This window comes from Sceloporus occidentalis, unplaced genomic scaffold, assembly GCF_023333645.1.
Source record: "Sceloporus occidentalis isolate IW3139 unplaced genomic scaffold, rSceOcc1.0.p SCAF_2, whole genome shotgun sequence".
NCBI classification, from domain to species: Eukaryota; Metazoa; Chordata; class Lepidosauria; order Squamata; family Phrynosomatidae; genus Sceloporus; species Sceloporus occidentalis.
In genome coordinates, this window is record NW_028316982.1 from 186,691,490 (window position 1) to 186,707,487 (window position 15,998).

Consider the following 15,998-nt stretch of genomic DNA (forward strand, 5'->3'; position numbering starts at 1 on the left):
CTCCTCGACATCACGCTCCAAGTGTGGGAGTGGTGCATCGCCCGAGGCATCCTGCTTCAAGCGGTACACCTGCCAGGGACACTGAACGACTTCACGGACCTCCTCAGCAGGTCCCCGTCTTCATGCCACGAGTGGAGGCTCCATCCGGACACCGTGAGGGACCTCTTCCGTCGGTGGGGGACCCCTCAGATAGACCTGTTCGCGACTGTCCACAACACCCATTGTCCCCAGTTCTGCTCCCGGACGCGAGGCGAGGACTCCCTCGGGGATACGTTCGGATTTGACTGGTCGGGGGTGCCGCTGTACGCCTTCCCCCCATTCCCGTTGATCACCAGGACAGTGTCCAAGTTGACATCAGAGGCCGCCGATGCCATTCTGATCACCCCGTGGTGGCCAGGACAGGCTTGGTTCCCGAGCCTCCTTCATCTCTCCCGGGACACCTTTCTCCGGCTCGAACGCAGGCCGGATCTTCTCACGGTTCAGGGAGGTCGATGTCCGCCACCCCGACATCGACACCCTTCCCCTGGTAGCATGGAGAATCCATCCCTAGCTTGCCTGTCAGAACCGGTACGCAGAGTGATCCTAGCTGCCCAGAAGCCGGCCACCCGCAAATCTTACTCCCAAAAGTGGACCAAATTTCTCAAGTTTCTGGCTGACAGACACCTCTCCCCTGCCCAAGTATCGACGCCGGTGGTGCTGGACTTTTTAATGTCCCTGGTCGACTCGGGCCTCTGCCTCACTTCGATTAAATGCTACCTGTCGGCCATTTGTTCTTTTTTCCAGTTTCGAGATAGACCTTCCTTTTTTAAAGATCCCCTTATTAAGGGTTTTCTCAAGGGCTATAATAATCTGAACCCGCAAGTGTCCTTGCCACCCCCGGCGTGGAGCCTGGAGGGGGTGTTGGGAGCCTTACAGTCTAAGCCTTTCGAGCCCCTGGCCACGACGGACATAAGACTCCTGACTTGGAAGACGGCGTTTTTGGTGGCAATTACCTCGGCTCGTCGGGCTGGTGAACTTTGTGCTCTGAGACGGGACCAGCCATTCCTCATATTTCATTTGGACAAGGTAGTCCTTAGAACTGACATTTCTTTTTTGCCCAAGGTGGTGTCACTGTTCCACATGTGTCAGGACATTGTGCTTCCCACCCTGGCCCCGAACCCGACCACGGATGCGGAGAGGGCCCTCCACACGCTAGATGTCCGAAGGGCACTAGCCTTTTATTTGGACAGGACTAAGGACTCCAGCCATTCCGAGAGGCTGTTTCAGTGCTACTCGGGACCGAAGAAGGGATTACCGGTATCGGCCCAGAGACTCTCTAAATGGGTGTCAAACACCATCTACTTGTCTTATGAACTCTTTAAGCCTTTACCGGTCAGGGTCCGCTCCCATACCACAAGGGCGGTAGCAGCATCTTCTGCCTTCTTGTCAGGAGTTTCATTGGAAGACATTTGTAAGGCTGCTGTGTGGGCACAGCCCCTGACATTTATTAAACATTACAGGCTGGACACTAGGGCCAAGAGAGATGCAGCCTTTGGCAGGGCTATTCTGGTTTCTGGATTGCACTGATTTCAGCCTCCTTTAGGCTTACCAAGTTAATGGTTTAACACTCACTCTCCCTTTATGGGTCAAGGGTTTACAGACTTATAACTCAGTTTTCAATAGACGAGTCTTGAGACAATGTTTGAGCTTTTTATTATTGTTGTCAAATAAACAATTGTTGGTTATTTATGGTGTCAGGACACTCCCTCCGCCTTTAACCTTAGCTTGCTAGTCTCAACCCATTTGTATGATTCGCAGAGACCACGAAGAAGGACAGGTTGCTTACCTGTAACGGTATTTCTTTGAGTGGTCATCTGCGAATACATACAAATCCCGCCCATCCTCCCCTCGGTGTCCTGCTCTAATTTGGCTCACTCCTTGTCGCCTACACGGCGGAAAAATTGCGGAACTGGGGAAAGAGCAGGAAAGCAGGGGCTTTATAAGGGATGGGCAGAGCTACTGCCAAAAAGTTTCTATATGTTGCAAAGAGTACTTTGCCCAGTGATTCTAGAAGTTTCCGAAGGCACTGCGCAGGCGCAGTACAACCCATTTGTATGTATTCGCAGATGATCACTCGAAGAAATACCGTTACAGGTAAGCAACCTGTCCTTCTTTGGATTCAGGGTTCATAATAAAGCACCAGAAACAGCATAGTCCTATAATGTTTCAAATACTAACAAATTTATCATAGTTCACTTCTTCAAATGCATGCAGGTAGACTTGTCTTTGAAATTCATGCTGTAATGAATTTATCTTTAAGGTACCACAGCACCCAGTTCTTTTTGCTGCAGCAACCTCACAAGACTTACCCTTTGAAAATAATGAAGATGATTGTTGCTAACCAAAGTAATAAGTGAATTAAGTTAATAAGAATAGAGAAGAAAGCAGAAGATATAAAGAGCCAAGGTTATCCAAATATTTTAAAGTGATGCTTCAAAGTGATGCCAGGATGTTTTAGTTGACTGGTTAGGTTGTGGATAAACCAGATTTTAGGAGAAAGTAGTATTTCCTTTCCATATTATAGCTGTGAACAATAAAGATAAGAAAATATGATTTTGTTCAGAAATATTAATATAGTATCTGCTGAACTCAGTGCTTCACTGTCTATCTAAATTAACAACATCAGGTAGGCTGAGGGAGCAATCCAGGACGCATGGGTTGTTTCTGCATGCAGTACTAAAGAATTCTAATCCACCAACGCCCCTCATTTTTTTATTTGTACTGTTTTACTCATATAATGCTTTCAGCAATTAGATATTATGCAAATCTATAGTCTCAAAATAATAGCAGAAAAAATATGAATGATATTAAGTATAATTACATCCCATTGATTTCCAGACAATAGGGCATTACAGAGCTTTACTTTTATTTTCACAAAATACAAGTCGGCAAATACTGTACGTCAGCATTTAATTGAAATAGTTTCACAATATTATTCCAAACAGACCAACTTGCATGACCACAGAGAGAGTATGAGGCACATAGAAATGTGGTAAAATTAGAGGGACTTTCTACCATGTGCTGGACATATCCCCAAACGAAGAAATTGGACTAATATAGTATCATATAAAAGGTATTTCAAATTAAAATCAAGATGCAAGCAGAATACTGTGTTTTAAATATGATAGATGGGGAGGTTGACAGGAAATATGCCAAATAATAATAATAATAATTATTATTATTATTATTATTAACCTTTATTTATAAAGCGCTGTAAATTTACACAAATGTATTTTATATCTTGTATCTGCTGTTAGAATGGCCTTTGCCAAAATAATGGAAGGACAACACAATTCCAAAAATGGATGATTGGCTTTTGAAATGTCTTGAAATGATGGAGACTGATAGAGTGAAATTAATAAAGGAAAAATAATTGTAAAAAGTATGAAGAAGATCAGAGTAATAAGTTAAAATTCTGTGAAGAGAATTGGGGCAATATAATAAATATTATACACAGGAATTCATTATTAATGATATTAACTTCAGGAAAGCCTGAAGTTTAAGACATGGCTTGTAAATTACAGGACTGATATAAAGCTATATTGTTAATTGTTATGATTATTTAAAAATGGGTAGAATGAAATAGATATAAGGGGGAATAGAATAAAATGAAGAATTAGAAATCAGTCAGTTATATATAAAGGTAATGAAAGTGGTCTTAAAGAGGTGGAATATGGAACAAAGGGCTTGGAAAACAAGAAACACATAAATTAGTTAAATATGAATAAGGAACCAACAAAATATATTAAATTGACTATATTGTGGAAGAGGGGAGTAGGCATTAATAAATATTGTATATTAAAAAAAGACAAAACGCCACAACTATAAAGATTAAAAATATTTTATTTACATTTTTAATCTATATACAATTTTTACATCTTGTTTAAAAACAACAGAACACATAATGCATGTCTGAACATAATGCATTCACAGCATGGGAGAAATTCTGTAAACCAGAAGAAAGAAAGAAAAAAAGCTCTAGATATTTTTTTAAAAAGTTTCACAGCAGCTCTGAAAGAGTTACAAGAAAAATATCCTGGTGGGCACAATTGAGTGTGAGTATGTTTACACAAAATACTTCAGTTTGCTAAAGCACAGGTTGAAGAAAACCTTTTCAAATTAACCTATCAAAAACATTGTTTATGAAATATCTGCCACATCATTTACACTGAAGCGCAGTACTGGGTTATACACATTTAATTCTGGGTCACTGCTGCTCCCAGTTGCTTTTTACTGCTGTTTTTTCCCCTCCAGACTTTCTTTCAGTCTGGTATCTAAGTTCTACAGTAGTTTTCCAGTTAGTAAACTTATGACTGGAATTTGATCCCAATTAAACTAACATGGTAAAAGTTAAAATATTAATCCAGATTGCAATTCACTTTTTTCTTTGCTTATTACATCTGAACAAAAAGCTGCCATTAATGACACAACATAATAGGAAAACACTTTTTTTCAGTCTGACATTTTAAACATTCAATTTTGGGGACTTTAGTTCACTTAATTAGCTGTTAGTTTATTCCACATATAAACATGCTTGTTAAAACAACTTTTCTGCAGAATGAACAGGAACAATCCCTGGAAACAAACTTTATTAAGAAAACAGTATTTCTCCATCTAATTGTTTTAGAAAATAAGCATAACTAGAAGTGACAGAACTCTATAGTATTGATGTTTTAAAACTGTGATCCTAACCAAGTGGTTACTAGTAGTGGCCAAATTGGCTTAAGAATGCTAATACGAAACATGCCGTTATGTTTTTATTTGGTGTCTATGTGTTTGCAAGCTTTATCCTTCAGAGTCTCGTTTTATCCTTCTCAGCTTATCTATGGCAGGGGTGGACCACTTTTTTTAGGAGATAAGAGCCACTGCTTCCCTCCACCTGCCACTCCCACCACCGCTGAAAGTGATGCAACACCATTTCTGATTTTGATTTTTCAGCCAAAAACTAGCTAATTTTTCTCACATTGCCAGAATTAGGAGGGAAGGGATCCCAGACCACTGAAAAGGCAGACTGTTTAAAGGGGGTTAAGGAGGGACACAAAATGGAAGCACAGATGTTCTTGGTTCTGTACCTCTGGTCTAAGGGAAATACATGAATAGGCTGTATCAATATGTGAATCTGAAGATAAACTTTTAAGGCTTCTTAGACTATGAAAACAACTGCAGAATCTTTTCAGTTATAAATGACTGACTGATACCACTAAAATTCAGGTGTCAGCTTTTCTATTAGTATAAAGAACATATAAACATTGGTTAGGTCCAAGATACTGGAACCTCAGGAGAACCCTAGGCCTTTAGTGGAACAGCACCCAGTTTTGTACCGTGAAAACTGCCAAGGTAGAACTTGGTTCTCTACAGCTGGTGAAATCCACATGCAGCCCTTGGTAGTGAAATAGTGGGCCACAATATAGTGCAGGGTGCTTAAAGCCTCTGAAATTAGATCAGTTCTTTAAATTGTTATATTATGATTAATGTCCATACTGAGGTTATAGTTGTCCAGACCATTTATTTTGGCACTACTTAACAATCCCAGCTGACATCACCAGTTTCAGTGGAAACCACAAGACTTTGAATTTAAAACAAACACTGACTTCTAAGCAGAGGTGGGAATATAAACTGTTTTATGCTGATTCAGACCCTAGATCCATCTACCCTAGTACTGTTCTTACTGGCTGGCAATGGCAATCTTGGTTTTTAAACAGGAATGTTTCTAGTCGAACCTTCAAATGCCAAGGAGTGAACTTGGAAATAGCAATCACACCATGCACTTAACCACTAAAGTATGGACCCACTTTTGACACATTCAAATGCCTTTTTAGTAATATACGCCAGTATGCTGTATCAGCTACTTAATTAACAGAGGCTGCATCTGCACTGCAGAAATAATCCGGTTTGACACCAGATTAACTGCCCTGGCTCAATGCTATAGAATTCTGGAAACTGTATTTTGCTGTGGCACCACAGCTGATGCCACAACAAACTACCATTCCCAGAATTATACTGCAGACTGTTCTAGATTGACACCACTTTAACTGCCCTGGTTCAATGTAATGTAATTCTGGTATTGCAGTGCGAATGCAGCTTAAGTAACCTTTCTTGGCCCCAATACCTCAAACCTGGTGGAAATATCACTCACTCCTGCTCTTATCACGAGCAGAATGGAACTCCTTCCCCAAATGCAACTGATGTCTGGTAAAGTAGGTGGGATGGAAGGAGTTACAATTGTGGCAAAAGTACCACAATTGTGACTAAGTAGTGCTTGTGAAAATGGAACAGTTATGGATGAGTAAATCTAGGAAACTGGACTAGGAAACTGGGGGCTGGGCCAGGAAAGGTTACTTAGGAAAATATATTTAATGAAGTTGGTGATAGAGAATACTGTCCATAGTGTAGAAAAATAGAGGGGTGTGTGTGTCTAACTGAAAGAAGTAGATCTAGTTCTTCCCCAACATGACACCACACTTTTCTCTATTAATAGCAAGCATATTTAGGCAATGCACAAAATGTTAAGCTAGACGATGGCAACTTGAATAACAGTAAATAGGCTAAACATCACTGATACACACAATGTTGACAAATAGCTTTTGAACCATGATCAGGATAAAGTAACAATAATATTAGTTTTTTGTGGGTTTTTCAGGCTATGTGGCCATGTTCTAGAAGAGTTTATTCCTGATGTTCTCGGTTTATCTACCCACAAAAAAACTATGGGTGCCGGCCATGAAAACCTTTGACTTCACACAGTAATATTATTCTTTAGGTGCTTGGTTTTTTTTCTTCACCATCTGCTATTTAGGACAGAAATAAAAGTGAACACACAGAAAGGTTAAACAGGATGATCTTGGGTAAATATGAAGGAGACTATATGAAATAAGGCTATGGTCCCATTTACACTGGCTTGAGGATAAGCTACAATGAATTCACTGGGTTTGTTTCCAATTAAACATGCATAGGAGCAGGCAGCCAGTCTTAAACAATTGTCTTACAATGGAATGGAGAGGTGTTCAGTAATAATCAATAGCACTGTTAAATTGTACATAACTGGTTGAAATATTTTTACACCATCTATCATTTCTTTTTCAGCCTTTTTCATACTTAATGCTATAGTTTACATCAGATGCATAATTTCTGTTAACTCCTTTGTAATGCTGAAAGCTGCCCCTAAAACCAACCATTTAAAGTCAGAACTTTTAAAATGGCGTACATTCAGAGTACAGACCTCTAACTTTTCTATTGCCTAGATGCTAAATCACTTTTAAAAAAACTACTCCAGTTGTTTGACTACAAAGCTGATACAGGGCAAAAATAAATATTCAGGGGTAACCATGTTGGCTGTGCAGAAAAATACAACAAAATTCAAACTCCACAAGCACCCGGTGCCTTTATTGTGCCAAATCGAAACCATAAAATACAGCTTGCAAGCATTTGAAACTCCACTGGCTTCTTCATCAAGCCAAGATATTAAAAATCATACAGGAGAAAAATGGTGGTGTTGGGCTGATAGGCCCACGTTGTCTCAAATGTGGTCAGTTGAGGGATTTCAGTACAGACAGAGGCCAGTCCCCTTATTGCCATGTGAGAACTATGAACAAAGAGCAGTCAGAGACAGGGATTTTGAATTTCAGTGCAGGCCATGTGAGGAGCAACCAGGACTTCTCTGTTGCTAATGGAACTAAAATTTTATTACCTGTCTTTTACTGCTGTGTTCTCCTGTGTGATTTTTAACATTTTTGCCTAATAAAGAAGTTAATGAAGTTTTGAAAGCTCGTATAATGCATTTTATGCTTTGGAATTGGCCTGCTAAAGTCATCACTCCAAGCTGATAACAAGTTTTTCAAGCAGGTCATGTTTCATCTCTGATACACAAATGAACTACTGTACATTTAAAAGACAGGTACAGAAAAGCAGCTTTGTACTGCCAATATAGTTTACCATGTGCACATGGATTTTGGCCCATTTTATACATAGCCCAAAACCAGTCACGTTGCATGCACTACAGGCAGTGAACCTTGAGTATGCAAACTCCTCCACCCCCTGAAGTCCAGGGGGTTAAATGCTTTTGCTTCTAAGTCTAATAAGAGTCCGACATTACATCCCCACTCAGGGAACGCATAGTTTGTTGTTGGTTCATTCAAAGTTCATAAGCAATATAAATTAAGGGGCATCCTTTGAAGTGTAAGGTTTGCTGCTACTTGCACATGTAGTTATGCCATGGGTCTGTGTTATATGCAAACAGGTCCTTTGACAAATTCAAAACCAGACCTGCACCTTTAAAACCAGGATATTTCTATGGTGTGGCCTAAACACCAGATCCTGTCTGATCTTGGTAGCTAAGCATGGGTCAGCCCTGGTTAGTACTTGGATGGGAGACCACCCACGAATACCAGGTACTGTAGGCTTTATTTCAGAGGAAGGAACTGGTAAAAATGCTTCTGAGTATTCCTTGACTAAGAAAACCCTATGAAATTTATGGGTTGCCATAAGTCAACTGGCATCTTGAAGACAAGCATACACATATTTCTATGGTATACTTCCTGAAATTTTACCATACCATTCTAAACCATTAAAAAATAAATGTATTTCTCTTGTAAAATTTAAAATTCTCAAGCAGCACTGGTTTTTCATATCCTGCATTGGTAGGTAAGCTCATATATTTTAGATTTTTGGATTCAAATGAGTGTTGTCTTGTCTTGTCCATAGCTCTCTTAATGTGACCAGAAATAATGAGGGTGAATATCACCTGCACATCTTCAGCTCTGTAAAGTCCGGTTGTGGAAAGAGATAAACAATATAACAGAATCAATGTAGAGTGTTTGCCTTAGAGCTGAAATGTGGAACACAATGTATTTGTGACTGGACTGTGAAGCTTTGGACTACACATTGAGCAAATCAATACTTTATAAACCTTTATTTAAAACCCTTGAGTTTGCACAATTAATGGGCAGGAAAGGTGTGACTAGAACTTTTTGAATCTTATGCCAATTTTGTTTTAATCCAAGTACATTTGAAGATACAGACTGTCTATTTTATATCTTTGTCCATTTGTCAAGACAAGATGAAATTAACCAAAGTCAGATAAAAACAATTTTTCTGATAAATACGCTTGTTATAAAATAACAATTTTGGGAACATGTATGTGAGCGCACACATACACCACAGAGTTTGTAGATGCTACTGCTTAGAAGGACATGTAATTTCATATTTCTGAGTACATAAATATTGGCTAATAATGGTCACCCAACTATTGGAAGTCAATGAGGAAGTTTGGTCAAGTAATCATTTTTAATGAACTATCATTTTAGATAATAAAAGTGTAGGTTACTTCTTCCATAGACTCTTTCTGTAAAAGAATTCTCAAAAATCACATAATACTTTTTTCATTTTGTACTTTACATTACCCCCTTAAATGTTTTTTTGCTCAAGAAGTGAAATGGTACTACAGGTGCTTTATAATAATGGTCTGTAAAGAATAGGTTTATAAAAGTTCAGTTGTTCATTTATTTTCTTTAGTCAAATGTATTACTGTTTAATAAGCAGATTTTTAGGACTTCTAACATGCATACTTTTGGGCACCCAAAATACAAAATATGCTTGTTCTACAGTAATTTCCAACTTGGAAAGGCTGTAATGAAATAATAGTGCTTCTGCCTTAGTGTTTTGCATGAGCTGCCATAAAGCCTTCTCTCAACAGTCTGTTCAGTCAGTATCCCTGAAATTGCTAAGAAAGATTTTTCACATCTCCACGTGTGATACTTTAAACAGATAGATACTAAATTTCAGGATTTTAGCTCAGTGCTCAGATTTATTTTCAGTGATCTTATCACTAATCTACAAATATATCTAAAGTTAAAAAGTCCTCCTAAGAGGCAGTTGCTCGAACACCTCAGGCATACCTACAAGTACTGTGAAGTCAGTGGTTATTTTTCAAGTTAATTCAAGATAATTTTGCCATAACCAACAGTTTAAACAAAACAAAAAACAAAAAAACCCAAACTCAATCAGTGCAAGATACTGTTCCATTTTAATACATCTAACTATAATGTCTAAGGGAAAGCACAACTACCCTTTACACAGGGCAGAGTTAGGGACCATCTCTGATATGTAATTCAAGAATAAAGTACTGAGAGTATAAGCTGGGATCTCTGGCTTATTTTTAAAAACATTAAAAAGTATAGCCTCAGCTTGGTATCATTAGCTTTAAAAAGATTTCAAATGTTACTGAATCAATCAGTCTATCAAGTACAAAAATTTATATTGATAGAATAAGCCTCCAATCACCAAACAAGTTAAAATACATGAACGGGTGCTATTACAGCTAAAATTCAATAGATATAGATGATATCTGTGTATTAGGTAAAAATAGACTTTTTAAACTGCACATAAAAATATGCATTTTATCTTGTTCTTGTGGTGTGTTCCTGTATGTGTACATAGGTATAGTTTATTCACAAACCACAATGCAAACAAAAGGCAGCCTAGAATTTATTTTAGTAGAAAACTTTTGAGTGTTATTTTTAAGAAATGTATACTTTTCAGCAGACTTACTGGAACTGCACAAAATGAAGAGGAACATCATGCAAAAACCCAATATTTTTTAAATTGTCACTATAACCAAAGTGAGGGTTGTCAAACATCATCAGGCGGCTTATAAATGAATTTTTTAAAAAAAGAATAGGCAATGTACAGGAACAAACTGAAAGGCCTCTTTCACTGCTACATTTGAAGTCAGACTATTCTAGTAAGGCTGCTGAATTTTGTCCTGACAGTTTAAAAAGTTAAAATGCACAATACAATATATATGCTTTCGACCCACCTTGCAAATACAGTATATTCCAGTATTTCCTGAAGCGTGTGTTGTCTTCTCTCACACGGACTGAATATATTATATGGTTTAAAACACATGAAATGGAAGAACGTCTATTTTTCTCCCTCTTAGAACACACAGTAAGGGCATGTCAAAAATAAAATTAATACAAAACCATAGTTATTGGCATTCCTAATTAACTTTGTAGATGCATTCCCTGTACGCTCTTTTCTTCTCTTTATTAATATAAGAGGTATATTACACAGGATAATATCTTCAGTGGATTTAAATTGGCTTTCCCTTTCCCTACCCCTCTATCCCATCAACATATAAATAGGTTTTTTTTTTGGTTCTTTTTTCTTTAGCTGCAACGCCTAACATGTTCCAAAACATACTCAGGAAAGTGTAGGCTACAAACTTGTAATCCATCTAGCTTGCAGGGCATTCTTGGATATTCATCTTCTTTCCATTTATTATCTTCAGGATCAAAAGTGAGAATTGAATCACTGTAGTGACCATTATAACAAAGGCCCCCAAGAACCATTATCTGTTTGTCCAGTACAGCCACACCATGACCACTTCTACCAATTGGCATAGAAGCTAAAATAGTCCATTGATCAGTATCTGGATCGTAAACCTCTGTGGAAGGACACCCTTGAGACTCAAAAGAGGCCCTCAGGATTACACAGACACCTCCAAAAACATAAAGCTTGCCATTATAAGAAATCATCTTGTGAAAGCATCTTGCATAATTCATTTTACATTTGTTTTCCCAGCAATTAGTGACCACTTGAGTCCTCCTTGTTCGCTGTTCCACAGTCCCTTCCTTGCTAGGATCAAACACACACACCTGCTTTGAAGTGGAAGAGGATGTTATTCCACCAGTGATATATAATTTGCTACCAAGAACAGTTCCTTCATGTCCATATTTATTGACCGGATAGGGGTCCACAAATTCCCATTTATCTTCTGTAATATCATAACGTTCAGTTGAATAAAATGTCTCGTCTCTTGTCCTCCCAGCCACTGCATAGATGTACCTTCCAATAACACCAACAGCAAATTCTGACCGTGGTACAGACATATCTGCCATTCGCAACCAAGAGTTTTGCCTTGGATCATATCTGAACACTTTTGAAGAAGCATGAAATTCACCATCTGGTCCCAATTCTTCCCCACCCAATAAGAATACAAAGTTATTTACAATAGCAAGGCAGTCTGGTCGTAAAGGTACTTGTGGGCCTTCTAGCTCCCACCAGACCCTGGGCTTGTGTAGGAGGAGGATCTTACTATTTACCATGCTGTGTCCTATCATTCCTCTAAATACTGCAGTCTGAGGTTTGGCAGAACGGATACGATTTGATTTCATTTCCATCAAAGGCTGCTGATGCACACTGTGGAAGTAATTCATAGCTTGTTCCACCTCATGCCGCAATTGCCGGGAATAACGATAAAATTCCGATGTTTTCACCTAAGGACAGAGCAAAACATGTGTGTATTGACCAAGATGGTATGGAGGAGAATTGTCTCTCAAACAATACTGCCTAATTTTACAGCATTAAACCTTGAAGTACAATCATGGCTCAAGTACACAAAGAAAACTTATTAGCTGAGGACCTGGCTCTTACCTCTGTCACTTTTCTGCTACCTGCCCTGCTTTATCTTCACAGAATTCATAATTACTCACATCGCAATTATTGCATCAAATTGCCCCCACAGACCTTTCTCACAATGAACCTGAAAAGTTCAACAGAAAACCTAAGCCCAGCCTTCCTGAACTTGGTGCCCTCAAAATGGATTGAACTACCAACTCCCATAATCTCATATAGTTCAGAGGACACCAAGTTAGGGAAACCTAGATTAAATATGCCATCACTCTTCAAATTACATTTGTTTTTTTATAAAACGTTTGAAACCCAATTACAATTTAAATGGCATCTAAAAGAATTTTATTATTTTCTGAGAGTTCTAATCCTTTAAAATATTGGTCCTCCAAAAGTTTTGGACTTCAACTTCCACAATCAACAATCAGGGATTCTAGAAGCTGAAGTCAGAAATAGCTGGTGACTAAAAATTAAGAGCCACTGCATTAAAGGCTGTCACATTTGATTAGGTGTTTCAATGATCCAGCAAGCCTCCTCATGTCACTGTGGTCAGACACACAGGTCAATCATGTCATGCCTCTTGATTACCACTGAATCCAACAGTGCAAAGATCCAGGCAAGGTTCAACAATCTTTTTTTTAATACAACCAATATTTCTTATTGCAGTAAATTAACAAAATATTCTCCTTATTCTTTTAACAATAAAAAAATCTATCACTTCAATCTCTTTGCATCTTGTATCAGTAATTTTTCTAGTACATTTTCATTATTCAATTTGTAATTGCTTTTATACATACAAGATTTTTGTAATTATATTTACAAGATCTTACTAATAAAAGCAACTCTACTTCCTTCTTGTTCATTATTAAGTTCTTTGTACCAAATTTGTAATCTCCACATCTCCTCAATATTTTCTTGCAAATTTATAGCAAAAGCCCTTGTACATTCTACTTCTATATCATTAGACTCCAATCCAATATTTATAAAGACCATTTAAAGACCACACAGATTATTTAAACCAAATATTCTGAATATTTTTATTCATCTCATATTATTTTAATCACATACACTATTAATTTTACTAATCTCATATATTAATCTCTTATAAGTGATCTTTTAAATCTGTAAAATTCAACAATATGACTGCTTTGAGGCTGTAGGACAACCTTTAATTGTACTTTCCAATATACAATAAGAACCTAAGAAGCTTTTCATGGCTTCTTATAAAATTAAGATGACCCATGTCCTATTCTCTGACATAGAATATACAAGTTGGTTAAGATCAGTTTTAAGTTTAAAAGATTTAAGGTTGCAAATAGCCATCTTTTATCACTGAAACCAGAGACTGTGAACTTGCATTCTTCCACATTCATTATGGGTTATAATCACAGCCTCACTTATCTGAGCACAGGATCAAGCTATCAACCAGGAGACCTGGAAATAGGAAACCTGGAAACTGTAGTACATGCACTGGTATCCTTACGACTCGATTTTTGTAATGCATTCTACATGGGGCTACCCTTGTGCCTAGTCCAGAAACTCCAACTGTTACAGAACATCACAGCCAGACTGGTGTCTGGAACAACTAGGAGTGAGCATATACAGCCAGCCCTTCTTATACACGGATTTCTTATACATGGTTTGAAAATGTTCAAAAAAGGTATAAAATTTCAAATATCAAACCTTGATTTTCCATTTTTTTATCAGGGACACCATTTTGCTATGTCATTATATTTAATGGGACTTGAGCATACACGGATTTTGTTATACACGGGGGATCTTGGAACCAAACCCCAGCAGATAACAAGGGTCCACTGTAACACCGATACTGAAGTCATTGGTTTCTGGGCGCAGTACAAGGTGTGGGTTATCACCTTTAAAGCCCTACATGCCTTGGGTCCAATTTAGTTAAGGTATCACCTACTTCCATATAATCCGCCCTGTATACTCAGGTCCTCTGGGAGGAATCTATTGCAACCCTTAAAGACCAGGTTAGTTGCTACCTCCCAGAGGATTTTTCCCGCAACCGCTCCCAGTTTGTGGAATGGCCTGCTGGATGAGATCTGCCAAATCACCAACTTAGAAACTTAAGAAAGCTGTCAAAACAGATCTCTTCTGGCAGGCCTTTCTGGAATAAAGTACTCAGCCATACAACAACTACTCCCATAAACCAGGGATACCTTGGTTGATGCTATGACTCTGCTCACCATTATTAGATTTTAATGTTTACTTATGTAATTTTAATCTTAACTTGTTTAATTCTTTCTTAAGAGATATTGTGTACATTGTATGATTTTAAAAGTTGTTCACAGCTTTGATTGTTTTTACAAAAAGCAGGATACAAATAAAAGTTATTATTTATTTATTTATTTATCAAATCATTAGACTCTAGGAGATAAGTATCTTGAACAAGCTCATTCTTCAACCATATTGCTGAAATGACACACATCTATGTATATGGCTGCAATGTACATAATTTAAGGAGTTGCAAACATTTCAGCCATACATAGAGACATAAAGCTAACAAAATGTATTAAGAGAAATATATTTTTAGAAATGCTATTCCTAACCTGAATTAAACCACCTGTCTCTCCACTTCCAACATCTATTAGAATATAACATATTAACATTAATTTTGAATTTTCTGAACTCTGATTTCCCACAACTTCAAATGGAGCTACACCAGCCATTATTTGTGTATAACATTTCTTGTTACAGTAACAGATATGTGAATATTTTTCATGTCTGTAGAAATTCATGAACACTGGGGGGAAGGGAGCTACCACAGCATTCCTAATACAAATATTTTCCACGGAACAAATCATTTACGGATTAAGAAGAGAGCAACCCTACATCAATATGGACCTCAATGTAGACAACGTATTGGGCAGTCTCTCTTATACAAGTATTTCTTTTTCTTTTCACGCTTTGGACTTGACTGCCTTAATTGCTCAAAAGGAGCCCTACAACTGTTTTAAACATTTTTACATTGTATCATGTACATACAATATGTAATTGAGAGAAGAAGAAGAACAGAAGGGTGGGGCATTTTTTTAAAAAAATACATGAAAACAGATTAATTTAATGGCTTCATGTATTATACATTTAGAGTGGGTTTGATTACAAGTGGAATATGAGGTCATCCACACTGGCCAAATAAAGCGGCTTCTAATCACTTTGAAGCCTGGCTGTTTAGACAACGTATGAGGAAAAAGCAGGTGAAAAGCAAAATGAAGCCGGGCTCCAAGGCTAAAAAACGGGGCAAACATAAGATGGGCTACTCCAACTCAAGGCAGTATATGCACATCATCACACTGGGACATGAACAGCCTGGTGTCAGTACAGGAATGTGGCAAAGCTGATTATGCAATGGATGTAATTACAACATACACAAACCAGACAGTCCAATAGAAGGGCATGGGGTGAAGGGGGTATGGGGTGAAGGCAGCATGTATGAGGGGCCTGCATGATTGTGCTTTGCCGTTTTATCACTGGGCACACCAATGTTCTGTACAGGTGGTGCTTTGCACTTGTGACTGTGTGACCTATCA

General features: G+C 38.0%; 1 protein-coding gene across 12 annotated transcripts in view; it reads right to left on the minus strand.

Moving 5' to 3' along the window:
- Window positions 1–3,951: 3,951 nt before the first annotated feature.
- Window positions 3,952–15,998, minus strand: part of KLHL15 (kelch like family member 15) — a 34,092-nt gene continuing 22,045 nt past the window's right edge. For 10 of the 12 annotated variants that reach the window (XM_089511772.1, XM_089511766.1, XM_089511775.1 and 7 more), the window contains one exon: window positions 8,636–12,314. In XM_089511772.1, coding sequence (XP_089367898.1) covers window positions 11,205–12,314 — 1,110 coding nt within the window. In that variant the 3' untranslated portion in view covers window positions 8,636–11,204. Of the gene's footprint in view, window positions 6,828–8,635; window positions 12,315–15,998 lie in introns of those variants that run through there. The other 2 variants (XR_016280196.1, XR_016280197.1) reach the window with 2 other exon arrangements.